Source organism: Lepidochelys olivacea, assembly GCF_965140295.1.
Source record: "Lepidochelys olivacea isolate rLepOli2 genome assembly, chromosome: 1".
Lineage (NCBI taxonomy): Eukaryota > Metazoa > Chordata > Testudines > Cheloniidae > Lepidochelys > Lepidochelys olivacea.
This window is the reverse complement of record NC_140411.1, coordinates 156,818,512-156,843,688: the sequence shown is the minus strand read 5'-3', so window position 1 is coordinate 156,843,688 and position 25,177 is coordinate 156,818,512. Positions and strand designations below refer to the sequence as shown.

Below are 25,177 nucleotides of genomic sequence, written 5' to 3'. Positions count from 1 at the left end.
AGTAAAGGAAGATGTCTGCTGGCTCTCTGAGCAGGAGGCAGAGGGCTGGAGAGGCTAACAGAGAGATGGCTGCTCCCCTGGTGGTGATGCCCTCCCAGCAGAGGAACTGTAGGGATTCCTGCTAGAAAGAGGGGGTTACACTCCAGCTGTCCTGGCAATAGGGCAGGAGAGGAATGAAGAACTACCCAGGTGTGGAAGAAGTTGCTGGAGTGTGGCATATGCTATGTCAATCGGCTAGACGAGGGAGGGTTTTAAGGACATTATATGTGAGAAATGGGCTCTGACTGGGACTTCTGTTATGGATTATTTGAACTATATTATGGTAATAAATTGGCCCCCAAGGAGGGTTTAGAGAGTCAAGAACACATGTGTGGAATTAGGGGGATACTGAAGGAGGACCTGATCCATTACGGCTGTCTTATGACAGCCCATAATCAAAACAATCAGCCTAATAAAGAATGTTACTCTGAGCCCTAAAAATTATGGCATCACATAGAAGGATAATTGTACCATCTACCATGATACATTACACAAACACAAATATTAATCCTTACTCTCCAAACCCTACAAAAGGACATAATATGATCCCATGTGTCCTTTGGCACTCCAAACATTTACAAGACACTCAGGGACATTTTTCTACTCAAAATGATGTTAATGGGTGTTTAATAAGTACCTACAATGACCATGGTACAGGTGCTTGTTTAGGATGTACTTCATAATAGTGTCTCCCGACATAGCCAGGCAGATGGTGAAAGCGGCATGGCTGTACTGCAGTTGGGAGAGACCTCTCAGTCTGGTTAGATGTCAGAGTAGCAGTCGCGTTAGTCTGTATTCGCAAAAAGAAAAGGAGGACTTGTGGCACCTTAGAGACTAACCAATTTATCTAAGCATGAGCTTTCGTGAGCTACAGCTCACTTCATCGGATGCATCGGATGCTTATGCTCAAATAAATTTGGCAGTCTGGTTAGAAAGACTCATCTGGCAGGGCTTGAGCTAGCACATGAAAAATAGTGGTGTAGACGTTGCAGCTCTGGCAGAGACTCGGGCTAGCTGCCCCAGCTCAGATGCAGAGAGTCAGGTGAGCTTGAGAGCCCGAGCTGCCACTCTAACTGCAACATCCACACTGCTATTTTTAGTGCGCTAGCTTGAGATGAGCAAGTGAGAGTCTGTTTGACTGGACAGGGAGGCACCCTCACAGTTGCAGTGTAGACATTATTTTACAAAGATTATTACGTTGCTTCCCATAGGGCCTTACCACCCAACTTTCATTTCTAGAGGCAGAGATGATTCCAATGAACTGTGCACAGAGTTGCACACTTTTCCTTGTCAGGATCTTCCCGAATAGTATGCTATACTGGCCAGCAAATGGGGTAGCATAACCTGATTTATAACCTGTTTCTATGGTTATAAGTCAACCCTAGTTTGTTTGCAGCTCAGGAGATCCCTATATGGGCCACTGACCATTAATACTTATTAGAAGTGGGTATAGTCATGAACATGACTGAGAACACATTCATCATACAACATACAGCTACCACAACAACATGCTACATCCAGATCAATGTAATATTCTTCCACTAGCTCTCCTCAGACATCACAGATCCTCATCTCCCATATGTCTAGGTCTTCTCTTCCACCTCACTGTGTGGGGTTTTATTGATATTATCTCTTGTAACAGTAAGCCAGTAGTTACTTTTAGACATAGCAAGCCACGACATTATTAGAGATTACAACAATGACAGGAGACTGGAGTAGCAGGAGATGATACACCAGGACAGCAGGTCACTACATTGTATGATTTCGCCAATTTATCATATGAGATTTACTTTTCTTTACCTACAGTACATTACTTTTACTGGGCAATCAATCCCAGATATATTAGAGGCAAACAATAATTACTGTTCTAATGAGTTCAGGGTATTTGAAATCACTAGATAATATTCAAAAGGCCATTTCTTCCTGCCATGGTCTCTAATTTAAATAAGTTTACAGAGCTACTTTTGAGCACAAAACTTCACATATCATAAGGGAAAAATAAAAGCTTCCAAAACATGAAACGGCACAAACATAGTGTTTTTTTTAAATACTGTAAAAACTTAGATAAATGCTAAGGCTTGTATAGCTGTGAATTCAGAAGACTCGACTGCTCATGTGAAATGTATATAATGGAAATATAGCAAGAGTTACAACATTTCTTTGCTAGAAACCCAGATGGTTCAGATTAGTCACGCGCATGTTTATTCTACCTTGTAGTACTTAACTACCCATCCAGTTCTGGACTCCTGCAGTTTTTTGCCCAAAAGAAAATGTAAGTGTCTATTCCAGTAAATTCTTCCACTGCATTACACCTGTTGTGACCTAACAAATCAGCTTATCAAAACAGTGATTTCAAAACAACAGTTAAGAACACACAGTCTGAACCTGACAACCAAAATTACACTGCACAGTATGAGCAGAATTACTGGACTTATCAATGAGCGATGTGACAAAATCAGTCCACTGAATACTCCGCCTTCTAAGGGTAACTTCTGACACGTTGGTTGTATGACTCCCATTGAAGTCCATGAGAGATGTTTTATTCCAGAGAACCTCAGACATCTAGCTGAAATCTCACTGTAATGGGAGACTAAAGGGACAACAGCAAAACCACCACACTTAGACAGTGAGGGTCCATAGCGCCGAATGTCCTTGGCACGTTGTACAGCTGTACTCACGGTATCATTGTAAGGAGAGTGATCACTTTACATAAGCTATTACCAGCAGGAGAGTGGGGTGGGGGGAGAAAAACCTTTTGTAGTGATAATCACCCATTTTTTCATGGTTTGTGTGTATAAAAACATCTTCTGTACTTTCCACAGTATGCATCCGATGAAGTGAGCTGTAGCTCACGAAAGCTTATGCTCAAATAAATTGGTTAGTCTCTAAGGTGCCACAAGTACTCCTTTTCTTTTTGCAAATACAGACTAACATGGCTGTTACTCTGACACCTGTCACGGTATCAGAGGCTCCACAGGTTTATTACAGGTCAGGTGCAACTAGATTAATCATGCATGATTGTGTTGCTGTTGCCAGTCCGTAGCTGGGCAATGTCCCCTCCTGACAACAAGTCCAATCTTCAGGGCTCCACATGCAAGGACTTTGTCTCCAAGGTGGGCTATCTGACCAAAAAGTGCCAGCCCAAGGTGACCAGTGATTTGATTTCAATCTTCTCAAGGCCAGTTCTCAATAATACACAGAGGTGAAAGTAAGCCGGGCAAGAGCCCGTGAGCTGTACCTGGGTGGATCGGCTTCCCCAGGTGGCAATTTAAAGGGCCTGGGGCTCCCAGGAGCACCCCGAACCCTTTAAATTGCCGTCCGAAGCCTGGGGAAGCGGCGGCGGGGCTCAGGTGGTGATTTAAAGGGCCCGGGGCTCCTGCTGCAGCTACCGACCCGGGCTCTTTCAATAGCCGCCAGAGTGGCAGCAGGGCTCCGGGGACAATTTAAAGAGTCTGGGGCTCTGGAAGCTGCTACCATCCTGGGTCCTTTAAATCGTTCCCGAAGAGCTCCAGAGTACCGGTAAGTCCTTTAAGTAACTTTCACCCCTGATAATATATCTGTATTACTGATAAAATCAAACCAATTTATGCCCAGTAGTCACTATGACCAATGCATATGAAATGCCTCCAGTCTTCTGATGTCTTGTTCAAGCAACATTCATATTTCAGATCCATATAAGAGGATTCGAAGTACACAGGTTTGATAAATCCATACTTTTATATATCATTTCCTTTTTTTTTTCTCTCCGGACACTATGCAGATCCTTCATAGCTGATGTTGCTAAATGATTCTCCTTAGGATGTCTGTCTGGCTGTACCTATTGGATAGATGAAATCACCCACTACTCCCACCATTTGTCTGGCAGCATAGATGTCTTCTATCACAACTTTTGTGCCAACATTCTGGATCTTTGTTCTTGCCCAAGAAACCCTTAGCCCAAGGGCAGCTGCCATGTGCTTCTAGTGTGTCTTCAAGGTTGTTTGTCTCATCACTGAAGAGGACAACATCATCCACATAATGCAGGTCAAGTAAATGAAATTGAACTGATACTTACACCAGTATTTGTGGAAATATGTTCAAGAAGCCAATCCTTTCCAGGGCAGAATAAGACTGGGGGAAGGACGCAAACCTACTTTACTCTGGATCTAGTGTAAAACCTGCCAGACCTGTGTCCCCTCCCCACAATTGCACCCATGCCCCTGACATCTTGAATTAATCTTATGAGGGATGTCGGAAACAGAACATACTTTCACTTGAGTCTTATTGGTCAATGTCTGTATGCAATGGCAAGTGGTGCTTTAGCAATACCTAAGTTAAATATGTTGATTTTTATTGAAGATAGGGAGAAGATCTGATTTAAGATCTGATTTTAAATGTAAACTCTGCAACATAATTTTGCAGTAAGCAAGGAGACAGATGGCTGATCCTGCCTGCACTGTAGAAAAATGTTAAGAAAAAAACAACAAAAACACGTTGCAAGTTAGGGTTATATTGTTTCAAGAAAAGCAGGATTTAAAAATTAAGGACAGTAATGTGAAGGCAAAATTATATGTTTGGAAAGAGCAGATCTCATCATAAAGGTAAGACAAAGAAAAGGCCCTAATGGACTTTGAAATCCGGGTCCTGAATTTTTAAGCTACAGTACAGCCAGTAAATAAAAACATGCTTATTTGGTTTCAGCTTTATTTTTTTCAGATGAGGGTTCTCTTTATTACAGCTCAGTTTAAGGGAGGGTACAAAGAAAAGTCAACAAGAAGACTAATTTGTGAGTGTAGAGGGTAATTAAAGACTATAAAGAAAGACTAGCTCTTAAAAGGAAGGTAAACAGAGTATTCAATGGAAAGAAGTCGCCCCACCCCTCCCCGCTCTTTAGAGGTTGGAGCCCCGGCGGTGGCGGCGGCTCGCGGGCGAAGCGGTGCGGGGTCTGCGGGCGGGCGCGCGCTCACCTGCCCTTTGCAGCCTGACTCAGCTCCCCAGCCCCGTCGCGCCCCCGCGCTGCCATCGGCGGGCGGGGCCGGGAGCGCCGCGGTCAGACTCCGGCCGGCAGCGAGGCAGGCGCGAGCGGCAGCTGCTCCGGGAGCCGAGGCTGAGCCATGAGCGAGAAATGCGACGTGATCGTTGTTGGGGGCGGCATCTCAGGTCAGTGCGGCCCCCCGCTCCGGACACGCACCGCGGGGGGGTCCCAGCCTGCCCCCTTTGCGCGCCTGGGGTAGCTGGGGAGCAGGGCGGCTAAACCCGTCCCTGTCTGCCCTGGCCGCGGGGGAGGCAGGTGCCGTTTGCAGCAGCCTGTGGCTGGGAGTCTGCTCTCCCCGGGGCCAGCCCTGCAGGGAGAGCTGGGGCAGGGGGCAGGAAACTCTGCTTCCGTCGGTGTCTGGACACTGCCTCTTCCAGCCGCTCCTCTCGGTCGAGCTGACATTTGTCAGCTGGAGGAGCCGCTGCCTTCATCCCCACGGCTCTGGCCTAGCGCCGCTCCACAAGTGCGGGGGGTGGGGTGGGTTTTCAATGCTTGGTAGTAGGACCCCTTGTTTAATGGCCCAACACACCCCTTAGTACACACAAGCTCATTACCCAAACGAATGCTCTCCAACTTAGCTGGTTATATGCACATCATCTGAGCACCCAAACCAGCGACAAGCCCTTTCTTCATAGCTCAGCTCTTTCCATGGACTAAATAGTGCCCTTTGCACAGAAACAAACCCCACTGTGTAGGAATTGCATTTCTGACACTGGAAAGGCTTATTATTCAGGTAGGCTAGGAAAAAAAACAAGCAGGGAAATCTGTCACCAAATGTTTTCTTGTCACAGGTGCATGCTGCAGCAGTGCATTCTGTCAGCAAACCGAGAATACTTCTTACAGTTTATCACTGATTATTAGCTCACTAGAGCTGAGTTAATGGAAATAATACTTTTTGCAAGAACTAATACCGGTGTAACTAAGAGTATGCTCACTTTCTTCATGAAAGAAGTAGAAGATTCACTGCCCCTGAAATGTGGCTTGGGTTGAGGGTGAAGCATGGGTGAAGGGAGGGGATTGCTTCTAGGTTTGCTCTGTTTCAGAGTAACAGCTGTGTTAGTCTGTATTCGCAAAAAGAAAAGGAGTACTTGTGACACCTTAGAGACTAACCAATTTATTTGAGCATAAGGTTTGCTCTGTTACTGAATTTCAGTTAATACTGCATTAAAAAGGAAATGAAGCATCCATGAGTGAGATGATGATGATGTCTAATATAGGGGCTAATCTGGTATTTATGCAGCTTTTAGTCAAGCACACTCTCACTGCAGTTGATGTAAGAGTAAAGTCCTAGCAAGGCCAGAAGGATTGAGAGATCTGCTCTGCCACCGGTTTCATAATCAAATTGTTTCTTAACCCTATTATCAAGTTCTGGTTACATTTTGAATCAAAATAGCACTCTCCTGTGGTCGCACTCTGTAGAACTCAATAAATACTTGAGAGCTGCCCTGAAAACCACATAACACTTATTTCTACAAGCTGTCTAGGGATGGTGACCATCAACTATTCTACCCTCTACCTTCCCACCCCTTCCAGGACTGCATGCTAGTGCTTCCTCATGGATCTCTAATGTGCTACATACATTTTATTTCAGACATTACCTATGCATTTTTCTAAAAGCAGCTGATGGATGCCCCTATTATCAAGTTGATTGAAGAGGATTGGAGAGCTGTAGGCATGGATCTTATGGATTAATGAAAAATCCATGAAAAAAAACTGAAGTTGAAAGTAGAGATGGACAAACTAGCTCTTATGAAATACAGAGCTGGCTCAAAGCTTCTCGTGTTTTCTGAGTCAGACACTTCAGACGTTAATATGTGGCTCGTTGTATAGGCACCAGCTACAGGCGCCAACTTTCCAGTGTGCCGGGGGTTGCTCACTGCTCAACCCCTGGCTCTGCCACAGGCCCTGCCCCCAGTCCACCCCTTCCCGCCCCCTCCCCTGAGCCGGCCCTGCCCTCGCTTACCTTCCCCTGAGCCTCCTGCATGCCACGAAACAACTGATCAGGTGCGGGGAGGGAGGAGGAGGCACTGATCTGTGGGGCTGCTGGTGGGCGGGAGATGCGGGGCGGGGGGAGCTGATGGGGGGACTGCTGACATATTACTGTGGCTCTTTGGCAATGTACATTGGTAAATTCTGGCTCCTTCTCAGGTTCAGGTTGACCACCCCTGACATACGCTATTGCTGCCTTCTTTGTTTGTTTTACTACCCAATCATGCTTTTGTTGCACATGCAAAACTCCCATGTTGTCCATGGAAGTTTTACCTACACAAGGAACGCAGGATTTGTCTCTCATCCACTGATTTCAGTATTGTTGTGAGGGAGCGCAAGTCAGACAGTGCTAATTTTGAAACTTCTGGGATTTTACCTGTTTGGAGGAGGAAGAGGGGTGGGAGGAGTGAAAGGGAAAGTGAAAATGTGAATTGAAAGCGCTGAAAATGGGCTAAATTATTTTAAGATATTCTAAGCATTTGTCCAGAAAAGCCACTCATAGTCCCATTAAAATCAATCGGCTTCCTCGTGCTGAAAGTTAAGCCCATGCTTAAGTCCTCAAATCAACCAGGAACTTATTCCATAACTAGGAACAAATAAATAAATCCATGCACTTTTCACAAAACAAATGACAAAATCTAACTTTTTGCATGACATTTTTATTTCTACTATTTGCTTTTTATATTTTACCCACTTAGGATTTTTTTAACCATCATATTTAAGGGGTGTAATTTACAAATTGGGCTTCTTCCATATGCAGTGTCAGTTTCAGAGGCCTTCCTAAGTAGTGTTCAATTAACTTAAAAGTATCTATTTGTGCAGACTAGTTTTTTATGGCACTTGATACTAGATTCACTGACAAAATTATCCAAAACCAGTTCTGTGATGACTAAATTTTATTAATTATTAAAAGTTCCAAATACTTGATATGTCTGCAGTTTTGTTAGTTGATTTTTTTAAACTGTCAGCAAAAAAGAAACCACTAGTATTTTGTAAACTAAGAATGATTCTGAGAATTTGGCTAATTTTTAACTCATACATTATTTCACACTGAAAGGCTATTATAGTAAATGTTACTGTAGTTTCCGATCATGTCTTCTAAATGAAACAGATTTCAGTTGCATGTTTTTAGACAGCATCAGTACTATGGGTCCCTTCTGCTTAATGAGTGGAGTCAGAGAGTCCGGCACGACATAAATAGGTATTTTTTGTATAACCTTGTTTTTTCATTGTTGCCATGGGAACATTTGTGTGGAATTCCTGTACAGCTTCTGTAATAAATTCTGAAAAAATGGCCAAAACCCAGGCAGAGACGAGGTGGTTTATGCTGTTCAAGCAATGGCTTCATTCTTTGCTACCTGCAGATGGAAGTGAATAACGGGGGTTGCAAGGAATCACTTTGCTTTGTCATTGTAAGGATTAAGTCAGCACCTGTCCAAAACACTTTACCTTCTGTTGGCCTAGTAATGCTAGTCCTGTGCTCCAAGAGATGTTAGCAAAATAACACATCCACAAAGAAAGTGGAACCAAGCAAGATATTAAACACCTCCACTTGCTCATTTATCTTCAGTTATTTCCTACCAGCCATCCTCCACCTGGGAGTTGTCTGTCTAGTTTTTAAAATCCTTGGGGCAGTGACCTTGTATTTATACTTGTTTGGGAAGCACCGACCGTACGTTTGAATGATAAAATAATAGTTACGTCTCCATGCTCCTGGTGAGAACACCAAGTAGAGTGTAGGTGACAGTTGCTGTGTGGTTGTGTTGGTTCCACTGGGAAACGGAACAGATCAACTTTAATGCAACTCATATTACTGAGTCCAGATTTGTCCCCAGTCCAGACTGGATGGGTCATTCCTCCACAAAGCGTCATGCCTTCACGCTACAGGAATATCAGTCAAGTCTCTTGTGCTTCAGTTTTTTCATGTCTTCTGGCATAGGGCGACCAGATAGCAACTGTGAAAAATCGGGACGGGGGTGGGGAGTAATAGGAGTCTATATAAGAAAAAGACCCCAAAATTGGGATTATCCCTATAAAATCAGGACATCTGGTCACCCTATTCTGTGAGACAGGCATCGTTAGACCCCCTGAGGCAAAATGCTCAGGAAATGGTCAGTAAAAGTTTGAACTATCCTTGATTTAGCAGTTACAGAAACCAGCAAAAAAGAAGGCAAAATACAGGTGGAAATGCATCATTTGCAGTGCTAATCTAGCAATATGAGCAAACATACAAAACAGATTCCTTCCAACGATGTTTGTTATTTAGATGCATACAAATGCTTTAAAAGTATGCCTATCCATAGTGCTCTGGCCACCCTTGACAAGCAGCTCCATCCATTGTAGCCTCTTTACATCCAGATTTAGATAGGAGATTTTCAACCTTTAGGGATGGAAAGGATCTATTAGATCTTTGCCAGTTTCTTTGCCAGTTTCTTATCATTCAGAGCCATCACAGTCAGTGTCCTCTTAGTAAGGTGAGGAGACTCCAACCCAAGCTGCTACTCCCCCAGTTTAATCATTTTTAGGCTCTTTTAGTATAGAAGTTTGTTGAAAAACAAAGAATAAAATTTAACAGTTTGATTCAGCTCCTAACTCAGTAATGAAAATCTGCTCTTCTCCATATCCTTCAGGTATAAGTACAGTGCAGTGGGGAGCAACCCTCCCAGCCAGGGTAGACAGACTTGCACTAGCTCTGCCTGAGCTACTGCATTACAAAGAACAGCACGATGTGGTGGCACAGGTGGTGGCTTGGGCTAGCCACCCAAGTCCAAGCCTGCCTGACACCCTGGGTCTGAGTTTGGGTGGCTAGCCTGGGCCACCGCCTGTGCCACAATGTCCACGCTGCTATTTTTAGTGTGCTAGTTTGAGCGAAACTAGCCTGAGTCTGTCTTCCTGAGCTGGGAGGCTCGTTCCCAACTGTAGTGTGGACATACCCTTAGAGGCTAAAGAACCTATTGTTGTGGCTTGTTTGAAGATTTCAGGTCATCTCTTAATGCAATTATTAAGCCAACTAAGGAAGCAGAGGAACAGGAAGCATTAGCTCTCTTCCTGTGGGAAGAAGTAACAACCAAAATGCTATGGTTGTTCATCTTGTAGTTTTTAAGGGTCAGATTCTATTCTGAGGGTAGAACTTCTGCCGAAGTCACTGGAGTTTCTGTGCATGGAGTGACTGAAGAAATGGGCTCTATTCAGGAAGAAACTCTCCTGATTTAAAAATGTCCTTGTGAAAGCACCAGGCCGTACATTATATAATGCCATTTGATGCTAAACAAAAATTTAGCACGGGATGTGTAAGAAAGCTTAAAATCTCTTGGTGATAGATTTGTCTTTTACTTTAGAATCAGCTGTTTGCTCCTGAAGAGATTCCTAGACAGAAAGATGGAGACAACTATGAAAAAAGAGGGGGAGGGATAGCTCAGTGGTTTAAGCATTGGCCTGCTAAATCCAGGCTTGTGAGTTCAATCCTTGAGGGGGCCATTTGGGATCTGGGGCAAAAATTGGGGATTGGTCCTGCTTTGAGCAGGGGGTTGGACTAGATGACCTCCTGAGGTCCCTTCCAACCCTGATATTCTATGAAAAGCAATGGGGCTCCCACCATACCAGCTGAGAGCCTTAATTTATGTGATACCAGTGGCAATAGCTACTTTACATGGATTTTTTGGAATCCCTTCAGAGTGTAACAGTTTCTCTAAATTTCCCAGTTGTGTTTTCAGAACAGCCTGCCTTTGCCATCTCTTGCTGTTCAGATTGGCTTTAAGAATGAAATGTAGGTGATTTCTTGGCTTTAAAAGAGGCTGTGTTAAAAGAGACAATAAATCTTTAAGCTAACGTCATGGCAGAGGCATCTTTTCTTTCTCAGCATGAGAAACCTGACATGTCCACTTTGTTTAAACCAAAATCTACTGGAAGAAAAAAAAAATCCAACCGAAATTTTGGCTCTATAAAATAATTCTAGATATTTAGAGCATGATGATACCATGAGACTATCCTCCTCTTTCTCCTAAGATTTGTTTACTGTTTATATGATGCTTGAATGCACTGCATACTTGCTATAGCTCTCACTATATCTATGAGCCAATAAAAATATACTTTATGAAAGCAGGTCAGATGTAGTAGAGGTAATATATGATGATGTTCATCCCATTTCTCAGAAGACCTCAGTAGAGGACAACCTGTCACTGTTCAAGGATAAACTGGTGTATGTTGCAGTGGGACTATAGGTGATCAAAGCTTATTTACCTCTTTTGTCCTGGAAGTAATTTAGACTTTCCTGATATCCCAGTTAGCGGGGGGCGGGACGATGACAATTTTTGTCATAATTAAATATCTTTGAGAGCAGTATTAACGTAAGTATCTCCAAAGTTTTTTAAATTATACGATATTTATGCCAGATATTTCACTGTTTAAAAATATTAGGGTGGATGAAACAACCTTAAATGGGTGAAGCAGTCCCTGTGAGTGTAGTCCTTCAGAATGTCAATTAGTCCCTCAGAATGCCAATTATGTCTGCTCTAATACCCATTGATCCAGGGAGTTTCTAGCATCATTAGATTTAATGGTCCTCTACATTCACATTCCCGCTGCTCTCTTTCATCAAAGGTGTTTTTTTTTTGTCCCCAATTACCTTCATTTTCACTATAAAGTAAAATGAGACTAAATATCTGGAACCTGACATTTGGCCTCTCGATGGTTCCTTGTATATTCACAAATATGATGATAGTAACCAGCAATAAACCTTGTATGGCAAACAGGTCTATTATGGTTTCAGAGTAACAGCCGTGTTAGTCTGTCTTTGCAAAAAGAAAAGGAGTACTTGTGGCACCTTAGAGACTAACCAATTTATTTGAGCATGAGCTTTCGTGAGCTACAGCTCACTTCATTGGATGCATGAAGTGAACTGTATGTTGTATCAGGATGGTTTGGTAACCAATGCACATGTCAAACAGGCAAAATGTCTGGGCCTGTTTTAATCAATGGGCCTGACAGTGGATTTTGAAAAAGTCTTCCACTATAATTGCAAAAGATGTAATGTCTGGAGGCTCAGATAGATGCATCAGCAGGAAAAGCTTTTACATTATCATGATCATGAGAAAGCATTCACAATATACAACATTATTAGCAAACAATGTTCATTGACTCTGCACATAGAAATAACTTCATTTATGATATATTTGGCTTCTATGTACTATGGTGATTGTCACTTTAAAAAAAAAAAGATAGAAGACCTACTCTTTGTATGAAGAATTCACTGGTGACTCTTTTGGATACACATACTGGAAGAATCCACATCTTTTGTCTATAGTGACTGATGCCAGTGTTATGGACTGCAAAAGTGCATAAAGGTAGAGAGATTACACATGTGAATTTCCCAAGAAGGCTTCACATCATCAGCCTGCCTAGGCTAAAAGCTATTAATCAGTCTCACTTCACTTTCAAGGATCAGATAATAGAACATTTTATTAAGAATGGACAGCTCATCAGTGGTGTCTAACATTTTATGAAATAGTGGATGAAGCACTATGTGGAATAATCATTCACTGACAGTGGGATAGATTAGATGACATAATAATTTTTAAATCTCTGTGGTTTTATGCTACTGTGTGGCAGAAAGACCTTGCATTTATCAGGTTTAAAGCACCTGTCTGCATTTTTACGTATGCTTGACTAGCCAAGTCAACATTACTAATCTGATCCAGATTTGCTAACAGAGCAGGATGGATGGATTTAAATCAATCACCAATTTTAATTGTGATTTAAATAAGCAAGCAGGAAACATTGATATCAACAGTTGCTTTTAATGTTGTTTTGCATCTGCACTTTTTACTAATGTTCCTAAAGAAAGGTTCATTCTCTTTGGTTGGTATAATCATTAAAACATGTTTAATTGCAACTCAATTTAGCCTTTACACTATATTTGGCACTTCTTTTTACTTACCAAGAAGTTACATTATATCTATACACATTTATTTAAGGAATTATATTGTCTAATATACATTTTATTCAGAGTCAGAATTTTTACATTTCTTACTAAGTTAGAAAATGGTGACTGTTACATTTCTTATTCATTAGATTTTTTTTAATTACTTTGGATTTTTGTCAAGCTGCATTTGGATGGAAATTGGTATTCAACTAAAAATGGAGAAAAACAGCATTTTAAAATTGTTTTCTATTAGTTAAATAAAGCTAGCTTAAATGTGTTGGATCATTGAGAAAAATGTTTATCATAATAGATTTTGCATTTAAAATTAATTGATTTATTAAACAAAGGAAGTATTAATTGTAGTTGGTGAATCGATGGATTGTTTCTGGTCACCATGGGCCAGATTTTTCAGAGGTTTTTGGGTGCCTAAAGATGTAGATGCCTAGTGGGATTTTTAAAAACACCTAGGCAGGGTAGGTGCCTAATTCTCATTGATTTCAGTGGGAGTAACTGATTTTTATCCACATTGAACAGAGGTCATGTGGGTTCAGTAAGACCTCTGGTGGGCCATGTGGTCTTTATATCCAATTTCTCCCTTTCCTTCATCCCAATATCTACTCACCACTACAAAGTTAGTATCTCAGTGTACCTATGGTTTTTATACCATATACTCAACTTGTTACCCTTTGGACAACAGTCTCATTCAAATCCAGTCAAGAACTAACCAGTAATATTTATTCACGAGGTTATAAGGACACTGATCACTAGACAGAGTTTAGTTTTAATATTTTCTGAAAGGACATTTTCCTTACGCAGCAAGATAGCTTGCAACATGGTACTCTAATATAATATTAAAGACACAGGGTGAAATCCTTACCATATTGAAGTCAATGAGAGCTTTGCCATTAGCTTCAATGGAAGAGGATTTCACCCACGGTGTTGAACAGTGGTCTCCAAACTTTTTTGATCGCGCACCCCTATCAGTAAAAATTTTTTAAGCATGCACCCCCAATATATGTATTTATGTATAAATTATAAACATGTACTACTGTACTACTATATTATGTACATTATAAAGCATACACAAAAAATAGAAATTAAAAAATGATGAGATAAAGATGAAATAAACAATATTTTAAAAAAATATTAACAGTACAAAAAACCTTTTTGCTCTCACTAAATATTATTGTTAATAATAGTATTTTTAGTGAGAGCAGTGTGATTGACTATGGTTTATTATTTTTGAAAATCTTGGTTGAACACTCTGTGATACAGCCGGCGCTCAGGGTGGGGTGCGGGGTCTGGGAGGGTGCTCAGGGCTGGGGCAGGCAGGAGGTGCAGAGCACTTACCTGGGGCAGCTCCTGTTTGGTGCAGGGGGTGTGCAGGGGGCTCTGCTCAGCGCAGCACCACCCCGATGGCCACGATTCTGGGATCTGCCCCCCCCCCCCCCCGCAGGCAGGGCCACCCGGAATGCAGGGGCTTGAGGGACTTCAGGGCCCCGGCCTGCAGCTCTAAAGCCCTGCGAGCCCGGGCCGGAGGACTCAGGGGGAGCCGCGCAGCCAGCGGCCGGAGAGAAGCGGCTTTGAAGGGAAAGCGCCGCTTCTTTCCGGCCGCTGGCTGCGCGGCTGCCCCTGCTCCTCCGCGGGCTGGAGGACTCAGGGCCACCCCTCTTTCTCGTCCCCCCGCGTCCCTCCGGCGGTGCTCCTCCTGCCGCGCCGCCCAATCCATCGTCTTGTGCGCCCCCCACTTTGGAGACCACTGGTGTAGAAGCATAAACGTCTGCATCTTTCTAATGACCTACACTGTTTTAAATAACACTTTTAACTGGGTCTCTGCTCTGCAGTAGGCAACTATGTATTAAAAATGTGTATGTATACATACACTGAGCATGTGCTGCAAAACTGGGGAAAGCTAAAACCCACTTATTGGGAAAGTTATCAGTTAGCCTTCAGACTATAAAAGGGCAAAGGTAAGCAAGATGCTTTCCAAATTCTAGAGCTGAGTTTTCTTAGGGTATGTCTACACTACGGAATAAGGTCGAATTTATAGAAGTCGGTTTTTTAGAAATCGGTTTTATATATTCGAGTGTGTGTCCCCACAGAAAATGCTCTAAGTGCATTAACTCGGCAGAGTGCTTCCACAGTACCGAGGCTAGAGTCGACTTCCGGAGCGTTGCACTGTGGGTAGCTATCCCACAGTTCCCGCAGTCTCCGCTGCCCATTGGAATTCTGGGTTGAGATCCCAATGCCTGATGGGGCTAAAACATTGTCGCGGGTGGTTCTGGGTACATATCGTCAGGCCCCCGTTCCCTCCCTCCCTCCGTGAAAGCAAAAGCAGATTTCGCGCCTTTTTTCCTGAGTTACCTGTGCAGACGCCATACCACGGCAAGCATGGAGCCCGCTCAGGTAACTGTCACCCTATGTCTCCTGGGTGCTGGCAGACGCAGTACGGCATTGCTGCACAGTAGCAGCAACCCATTGCCTTCTGGCAGCAGATGGTGCAATACGACTGGTAGTCGTCCTCGTCGTGTCCGAGGTGCTCCTGGCCACGTCGGCTGGGAGCGCCTGGGCAGACATGGGCGCAGGGACTAAATTTGGAGTGACTTGATCAGGTCATTCTCTTTAGTCCTGCAGTCAGTCCTATTGAACCGTCTTATGGTGAGCGGGCAGGCGATACGGACTGCTAGTAGTCGTATTGTACCATCTTCTGCCAGGCAGGCAAGAGATGAGGATGGCTAGCAGTCGTACTGTACCATCTTCTGCCAGGCAGGCAAGAGATGAGGATGGCTAGCAGTCGTACTGTACCATCTGCTGCCAGCCAAAGATGTAAAAGATAGATGGAGTGGGTCAAAACAAGAAATAGACCAGATTTGTTTTGTACTCATTTGCCTCCTCCCCTGTCTAGGGGACTCATTCCTCTAGGTCACACTGCAGTCACTCACAGAGAAGGTGCAGTGAGGTAAATATAGCCATGTATCAATCAGAGGCCAGGCTAACCTCCTTGTTCCAATGAGAACGATAACTTAGGTGCACCATTTCTTATTGGAACCCTCCGTGAAGTCCTGCCTGAAATACTCCTTGATGTACAGGCACCCCCTTTGTTGATTTTAGCTCCCTGAAGCCAACCCTGTAAGCCGTGTCGTCAGTCGCCCCTCCCTCCGTCAGAGCAACGGCAGACAATCGTTCCGCGCCTTTTTTCTGTGCGGACGCCATACCAAGGCAAGCATGGAGGCCGCTCAGCTCACTTTGGCAATTAGGAGCACATTAACCACCACACGCATTATCCAGCAGTATATGCAGCACCAGAACCTGGCAAAGCGATACCGGGCGAGGAGGCGACGTCAGCGCGGTCCCGTGAGTGATCAGGACATGGACACAGATTTCTCTGAAAGCATGGGCCCTGCCAATGCATGCATCATGGTGCTAATGGGGCAGGTTCATGCTGTGGAACGCCGATTCTGGGCTCGGGAAACAAGCACAGACTGGTGGGACCGCATAGTGTTGCAGGTCTGGGACGTTCCGCAGCCACTGGGAATCTTTCGCATGCGTAAGGGCACTTTCATGGAACTTTGTGACTTGCTTTCCCCTGCCCTGAGGCGCATGAATACCAAGATGAGAGCAGCCCTCACAGTTGAGAAGCGAGTGACGATAGCCCTGTGGAAGCTTGCAATGCCAGACAGCTACCGGTCAGTTGGGAATCAATTTGGAGTGGGCAAATCTACTGTGGGGGCTGCTGTGATGCAAGTAGCCCACGCAATCAAAGATCTGCTGATATCAAGGGTAGTGACCCTGGGAAATGTGCAGGTCATAGTGGATGGCTTTGCTGCAATGGGATTCCCTAACTGTGGTGGGGCTATAGACGGAACCCATATCCCTATCTTGGCACCGGAGCACCAAGCCACCGAGTACATAAACCGCAAGGGGTACTTTTCGATAGTGCTGCAAGCTCTGGTGGATCACAAGGGACGTTTCACCAACATCAACGTGGGATGGCCGGGAAAGGTGCATGATGCTCGCATCTTCAGGAACTCTGCTCTGTTTCAAAAGCTGCAGGAAGGGACTTTATTCCCAGACCAGAAAATAACTGTTGGGGATGTTGAAATGCCTATATGTATCCTTGGGGACCCAGCCTACCCCTTAATGCCATGGCTCATGAAGCCGTACACAGGCAGCCTGGACAGTAGTCAGGAGCTGTTCAACTACAGGCTGAGCAAGTGCGGAATGGTGGTAGAATGTGCATTTGGACGTTTAAAGGCGCGCTGGCGCAGTTTACTGACTCGCTTAGACCTCAGCGAAACCAATATTCCCACTGTTATTACTGCTTGCTGTGTGCTCCACAATATCTGTGAGAGTAAGGGGGAGACGTTTATGGCGGGGTGGGAGGTTGAGGCAAATCGCCTGGCTGCTGGTTACGCGCAGCCAGACACCAGGACGGTTAGAAGAGCACAGGAGGGCGTGGTACGCATCAGAGAAGCTTTGAAAACCAGTTTCATGACTGGCCAGGCTATGGTGTGAAAGTTCTGTTTGTTTCTCCTTGATGAAACCCCCTGCCCCTTGGTTCACTCTACTTCCCTGTAAACTAACCACCCGCCCCTCCTCCCTTCAATCACCGCTTGCAGAGGCAATAAAGTCATTGTTGCTTCACATTCATGCATTCTTTATTCATTCATCACACAAATAGGGGGATGACTACCAAGGTAGCCCAGGAGGGGTGGTGGAGGAGGGAAGGAAAATGCCACACAGCACTTTAAGCACAGCACTTTAAAAGTTTACAACTTTAAAATTTATTGAATGACAGCCTTCTTTTTTTTGGGCAATCCTCTGTGGTGGAGTGGCTGGTTGGCCAGAGGCCCCCCCACCGCGTTCTTGGGCGTCTGGGTGTGGAGGCTATGGAACTTGGGGAGGAGGGCGGTTGGTTACAGAGGGGCTGCAGTGGCAGTCTGTGCTCCAGCTGCCTTTGCTGCAGCTCAACCATACACTGGAGCATACTGGCTTGGTCCTGCAGCAGCCTCAGCATTGAATCCTGCCTCCTCTCATCACGCTGCCGCCACATTTGAGCTTCAGCCCTGTCTTCAGCCCGCCACCTCTCCTCCCGGTCATTTTGTGCTTTCCTGCACTCTGACATTATTTGCCTCCACGCATTCGTCTGTGCTCTGTCAGTGTGGGAGGACAGCATGAGCTCGGAGAACATTTCATCGCGAGTGCGTTTTTTTTTCTTTCTAAGCTTCACTAGCCTCTGGGAAGGAGAAGATCCTGTGATCATTGAAACACATGCAGCTGGTGGAGAAAAAAAAAGGGACAGCGGTATTTAAAAAGACACATTTTATAAAACAGTGGCTACACTCTTTCAGGGTAAACCTTGCTGTTAACATTACATACATAGCACATGTGCTTTCGTTACAAGGTCGCATTTTGCCTCCTCCCACCGCGTGACTACCCCCTCAACCTTCCCCCCTCCCTGTGGCTAACAGCGGGGAACATTTCTGTTTAGCCACAGGCAAACAGCCCAGCAGGAATGGGCTCCTCTGAGTGTCCCCTGAAGAAAAGCACTGTATTTCAACCAGGTGACCATGAATTATATCTCACTCTCCTGAGGATAACACAGAGAGATAAAGAACGGATGTTGTTTGAATGCCAGCAAACATACACTGCAATGCTTTGTTCTACAATGATTCCCGAGTACGTGTTACTGGCCTGGAGTGGTAAAGTGTCCTACCATGAAGGACACAATAAGGCTGCCCTCCCCAGAAACCTTTTGCAAAGGCTTTAGGACTACATCTAGGAGAACCGCAAATGCCAGGGCAAAGTAATCCTTTCACATGCTTGCTTTTAAACCATGTATAGTATTTTAAAAGGTACACTCACCAGAGGTCCCTTCTCCGCCTGCTGGGTCCAGGAGGCAGCCTTGGGTGGGTTCGGGGGGTACTGGCTCCAGGTCTAGGGTGAGAAACAGTTCCTGGCTGTCGGGAAAACCGGTTTCTCCGCTCGCTTGCTGTGAGCTATCTACAACCTCCTCCTCATCATCATCATCTTCGTCCCCAAAACCTGCTTCCGTATTGCCTCCATCTCCATTGAAGGAGTCAAACAACACGGCTGGGGTAGTGGTGGCTGAACCCCCTAAAATGGCATGCAGCTCATCATAGAAGCTGCATGTTTGGGGCTCTGACCCAGAGCGGCTGTTCGCCTCTCTGGTTTTCTGGTAGGCTTGCCTCAGCTCCTTCAGTTTCACGTGGCACTGCTTCGGGTCCCTGTTATGGCCTCTGTCCTTCATGCCCTGGGAGATTTTGACAAAGGTTTTGGCATTTCGAAAACTGGAACGGAGTTCTGATAGCACGGATTCCTCTCCCCAAACAGCGATCAGATCCCGTACCTCCCGTTCGGTCCATGCTGGAGCTCTTTTGCGATTCTGGGACTCCATCATGGTCACCTGTGCTGATGAGCTCTGCATGGTCACCTGCAGCTTGCCACGCTGGCCAAACAGGAAATGAGATTCAAAAGTTCGCGGTTCTTTTCCTGTCTACCTGGCCAGTGCGTCTGAGTTGAGAGTGCTGTCCAGAGCGGTCATAATGGAGCACTCTGGGATAGCTCCCGGAGGCCAATACCATCGAATTGTGTCCACAGTACCCCAAATTCGAGCCGGCAACGTCGATTTAAGCGCTAATCCACTTGTCAGGGGTGGAGTAAGGAAATCGATTTTAAGAGCCCTTTAAGTCGAAATAAAGGGCTTCATTGTGTGGACGGGTGCAGGTTTACATCGATTTAACGCTGCTAAATTCGACCTAAAGTCCTAGTGTAGACCAGGGCTTAGAAAGTCAGGTTGGGCAGAGGAAAGGCTGTCTCAACTTTGTCTTAAAGTTCAGCTCGTTATTTATTTAAGACACAAATTGCAAACCTAATTTTATTTCAGTAGATTTTTCAGACTCTCTGATTCAGCTCTAATTCTGGGATTTGATATTGAAGGTCTCCATTTGATCAAATGGTCAGCAAGTTTGGATTCTCAGTAAAACTGCCTTTATTATGGCATGTCTGTGCACAAACATCTTGCATATTTGCAGCTAGTCATTCGAAATTCTAATTGTATCAGAGCTGACACTATTCTAAACGTTTTGGGGATTTTTTTGGGGGGGGTTTTTCAGAGATAGAGGTAAATAGTAACAAATCTGAATGCTATGTTTCCAGTGAGGTACATGTAAAGGCAGTTTACTTTGCCATCTTGGGCACAATTGAGTTGCAACATGGTCCTGTTTCCCTTTCAACTTTCTTTCTCCTCTCTGTTTTCTCTTTTTCTCTTCTCTTAGTTATTATCAAAACTGCAAAAGTCAAGAGGTCACCAACAGATCCAATTCTGTGCCTCTGGGAACACTGATCTCTCTTTAATTTCTGGTTACAGCAAAAGCAACAATAATGCTAGGGACATACTTTTCCCTGTGCAGCTATCAACCCCACTCTTAGCTCCCAGCCACTTAAGCACTGTGGTTCTTTATGATGTCTTCTCGTTGCGTACAGTTTTAAGGGATTGCCTTGTTGTTATGACAGCTGCAGACACCAAGTGCCATATTTTATGATTATTATTTATATCTGGATTGTAGTAAAGTCTAGAGTTCCTAGTCGAGGTAAGGGCTCCATTTTGCTAGGCACTGTACAAACACATAGTAAAAGGTTCTATTCTACCCTTGCTAGGATTGCCAAAACAGATCTTGTTAGTTTGATAGTCCCCAAGATACAGCTGGTAAGTGGATAGGATGCAGTCCAAAGAGTGGAATTGTGGCCAGAAGCTGAAATGGCTTGTTTGTTGTGCACATATAGAAAAGAAAACCTGAGCACTGCAGGTTCATACTGCAATGATGTCGCAGCAGAAATAAGCTGACAATACTTTTGGTACAATAAACCATTCAGGAGTTAGCTAAGGATGTGTTTGCATAATTTCAAGCATGAGGTAATGATGGACTTGTCACATCTTCAGGGTAACTGCACCTCTCCCTTGCTCCATGATACCCACTTAGGTCTCAGGCCTCCAGCCATCATCACCTCTCTATAGGCAGAGTCCTGTGACTCTTCTTCCAAGTGGGAGGTTTGCAGCCTCCCTTTTATTCACTCTGATTATCCCAACAGATCTGAACTAGCTCAGCACTTGCAGTATCATTCTCTCTCTCAAAGGTTAAGACAGTGGTTTACCAGAGACCAAATATCCTTACACAGGGCACAGTAGATTTATTTTGGGACAAAAGCATTATGCAGAAAAACATACGATAAAACAATAAAACGTCTAACTGCATGCTAAGCTTACCAAAGGTCCTCCCCTCTTCCGCATGGAAACACTAGCAAATTCAGTCCTTCACACCCCTCAGCAGGGTTTGCTTCCTCTCCCCTTTGGTCAAAGGGGAATGTCAGTTGGATGAAAATGAGGGCCTCTTGGTGAGTTTAAGCTGATACTTTATACCAAAAATCTTTCTGTGGTCCCTGTGTCTCTTGAACCAGTCTGAAGTAGCATATGCAGTTCATCCCAGGGGCTAGTATTTCTTTGGAGTTGGCTACCTGTCCTATGGTCTGCAGTAATTACCCCTCTCCTCCACTGATTTTAGTTCCTGGAAGGAGCTTGGTAACCTTCCCCAAGCAGACAGCATACAACACCTGGCAAACAGAGATACAGATAATATTTACAAAATTTTTATATTAGTCCCAAAGCTAAGCCTGTGTTCATCATATCTGGCTTAGGATTTGCGAGTGGTTTCATCATAAGGTCAAAGTTTCTTCTTATAAAACTGTCAGAGTTTAGTTAAGCTGGGTGGTATTGGTCAAATTCCCATTGTCTGTTGTAGTAAAGCTGATAGCTGTAATTTAATATCTCTATTACTTAAAGATAAGGTAGTGGTATTGTTCTTGTTGCCGGTTCTCTGTGTTATAAGAATACATTTGTCCTAGTATTTCATCATAGTTTTATAGTAGTTACTGTACTGAACTTTGATTTTAATGGCAAAATTCCATGTTGTGTACAAAACCATTACTCAGTAACGTTACAGAACTTAAAAGTGGGCTTGACAGATGTGAGACATTGGAAGCATGGAAATTTCAAAGACTATTATTTTGAGATGTGCCAGACACTAGGGGCACATGCAATATTCATGGACTCTTGTATCAGTAAGTATTATACATGTCTTTGTTTTCCCGGCTCATCAGGTGGGTTTCCCGTGGAATCTGGAATAAATAGGGGGTGACTAATGAAAAGTCCCATTGCTGATTATGCAGCTACCCAGCCTTTGAAGTTTTATCCCTGGGGAAAGGGGCATTGACTGGTTTTACCTGTTTTAAGAGCCTGGGGATCAAAGGCCCAAAAGTTTATAAAAGTCCAAGATGGGTCTTCATTTGATCCACAAATTGACACGAAACTTTAACAAAGAGGGTAAAACCCTGTTGGAGGGGGTTAAAGGATTTCAGAAACTTGCCAGGGTCTCCCTGTGGAAGATGGGTGACACCTGATAGGCTTAGCATTTGTGTAGACTGTTTATTTTATTATTGTAATGTTTTTGTCCAAAAAGCTAGCTGGTCGCTGGTAACCCTGTCATAGCCCCTGGGTGTTGGAGGTGGGGGCAGAACTGCAGGCACTGGACTCAGGTCCGATCTCAGTGGGATACGCACAGTGAATCGCACAGGGACTGCAACCCTAAAATTCTGGTATGGAGCGGGAGGGAGAGGAATGCAGGTACCTGCCCACAGAAAGGTGAAGTCTGGAGGCCTGAGGCCTAAAGGGGCACCTTTGAGCAGACCATGGAAGGGGCAGAGGTGTAGTTAACTCCAGAACTGTTGACAGTATGTGAAAAGTTTCCTTCAAATTTACGTTGCACAGAATGTATCCTGGTGCACTCACAAGCACACAGTTAAGTTATTTGTATTGTCAGTGAGGATGTGCAGTGTGTGCTGATAATGATCTAGCTGTGCTGCTAAACTGATAATACAGTGTATTGTGCTTCCTTTGGAGTAAAGTGGATTTTCATGTGGTGTAGACTTTTGTGCAAAACCAATAAAAAGCCAAATAGCCCTGAGGCCAGTGGGATTGTTGAGTAAGGACTGAAGGATTTAGACCTTTGTGATTTAAACTGTGAACATAAAGGATTCTTTTAAATAAATTGTCCAAATTTTTGTACTTCAGTGGTCACAGACCATGTTGCCCCAGATCTGAATCATTTGTGTGGAAATTCTGCATGTGGCTCAGTGGAATGTAGCAGATTTAGCTGGGCCACTTGTAAAGACATCCTAATGTCTAGAAGTTATGGTTGAGATTTTAAAAGAGCCTAAGGGAGTTAGGGCCCAAATCTTATTCACTGGAATTTTGGTGCCTTAATCTCTTAGCCCATGTCTCGATTAGGAGTGCTTTACTGGTATAAGAATGCTATTATACGATACCTGCAGAGCGCTCCTAGTGTGCATGCAGGTACACTGGCAAAGCTGTGCTTTGTAATGCTTTAGTAAAACTACCCCCCACAAGAGAGACAAAGTACACTGGTAAAAGAACAGCATTGCTAATTTAACTGTGTGTGCCCTAGGGGCCTCTGCTGGCACAACTATATCAGTTGGGGATCACATCTCTTCCCATCCCTGACTAAGGTAGCTATGCTTGCAGGTGGCTGCAGTGTAGACATAGGATGTGGTTCTTTTGACAAATTGAAAACATTTAGCAAGACAGCTCAGGTAGTCCCATATATCTTCACAAAGGCAGTACAAGCCTTTTTTGTGCTGTCCGTTCAGACAGCTTGCTTGATAATAACGTTAGTGTGTAGTCCCTGCAAAAATTGTGTTTGCTCAACAAAATTGTATCATGACTGTTTGGCACAGAATGCATTGAAGGGCAGGAAAAAAAAGACATGGCCTCAATAGTACTTGGTTGTCCAGAACCTGAAATCTAGCTGAGTAACCAGAAAAGGAACTTCTGAAGCCATGAAGGACCATTGTAAAGAAACAGACATGTTATCACTGGTGAAATAGAGGCAAAGAATGACAAACCACTTCATCATTATCCAGTTACTATTTGTAACTGTTGCATGTGGCTACCCACACCTTTGATGTTCTGACCTTCAACTTTGGCATGTATAAGGATGTTGCTTCTCAGGGTATGTCTACGCTGCAGGTAAAGGTGTGACTGTAGCATGGTGTTAGCTTTGATCTAGAAAGCACAGGTAACTGTAGCAGTGATGACATGGTGGTGCGAGTCAGCAACTTGAGTACATTCCCAAGGTACCCAATGGGCTTGTATTCAGGCAGCTAGCCTGTGTTGAAACCCATGCCGCCATGTCTTCACTATTGTTGTTACCCATGCTTGTAAGATTAAAGCTAGCATAAGTATGTCTACCCATGCGAGAATTGCATCTCCACTTGGACTGTAGATCATAGAAATCATAGAATCATAGAGTTGGAAGGGACCTCGAGAGTCCAGTCCCCTGCACTCAAGGCAGGACTAAGTATTATCTGGACCATCCCTGACAAATGTTTGTCCAACCTGCTCTTCAAAATTCCCAATGATGGAGATTCCACAACCTCCCTAGACAATTTGATCCAGTGCTTAACCACCCTCACAGTTAGGACGTTTTTCCTAATGTCCAACCTAAACTGCCGTTGCTGCAATTTAAGCCCATTGCTTCTTGTCCTATCCTCAGAGGTTAAGAAGAACAATTTTTCTCCCTCCTCCTTGTAACAACCTTTTATGTACTTGACATGTACCCATAGAGGCTGCAGTAGAGGCCAGCAGCAAAGGGCTTAAGAAACCTGCAGTGCATTTGACCCCCAGCTCTCTTCTTGAGAGAAGGGGAGTGATCTAGTAGTTTGAGCTCAGAAATGGGGGACAGCAATTCCTGATTTTCTAATCATAGCTGGACACTGCTTGCCTCTGTGGCTTTGGGCAACTTATTGATCCTGTCTACCTCAGCCACCTGATTTGAAAAACAGACATGAGATGGAGCTTGAGCCAGCACTCTGGTCACTTTTAGCACCAATTAGGTCCTGTCCAGTTCATTCCCCTCCCACCCCCCGCACCTCACAGAAAAGGCCTAAGCAATCAGGGGTGTGCCTGATTACTAGGACAGCCTTGGGTTAGGAAGTTAATGTGCTAATTATCCCATTAACAGGCAAGTGATTTTAAAAGAGCACTGGAAGGAAGGGCTCAGGGAGGGAAAGAAGGAGTGAGAAAGGCTAGGGTAAAGGAAGATCTTTGTACGGAGGGCTCT

General features: G+C 44.3%; 1 protein-coding gene across 1 annotated transcript in view; it reads left to right on the top strand.

Moving 5' to 3' along the window:
• Nucleotides 1–5,000: 5,000 nt before the first annotated feature.
• Nucleotides 5,001–25,177, top strand: part of LOC311531657 (amine oxidase [flavin-containing] B-like) — an 83,034-nt gene continuing 62,857 nt past the window's right edge. Inside the window, exon 1 of the mRNA XM_084649235.1 lies at nucleotides 5,001–5,178. Within this exon, the coding sequence (XP_084505361.1) occupies nucleotides 5,133–5,178 (46 nt within the window). The 5' untranslated portion in view covers nucleotides 5,001–5,132. The remainder of the gene's footprint in view (nucleotides 5,179–25,177) is intronic.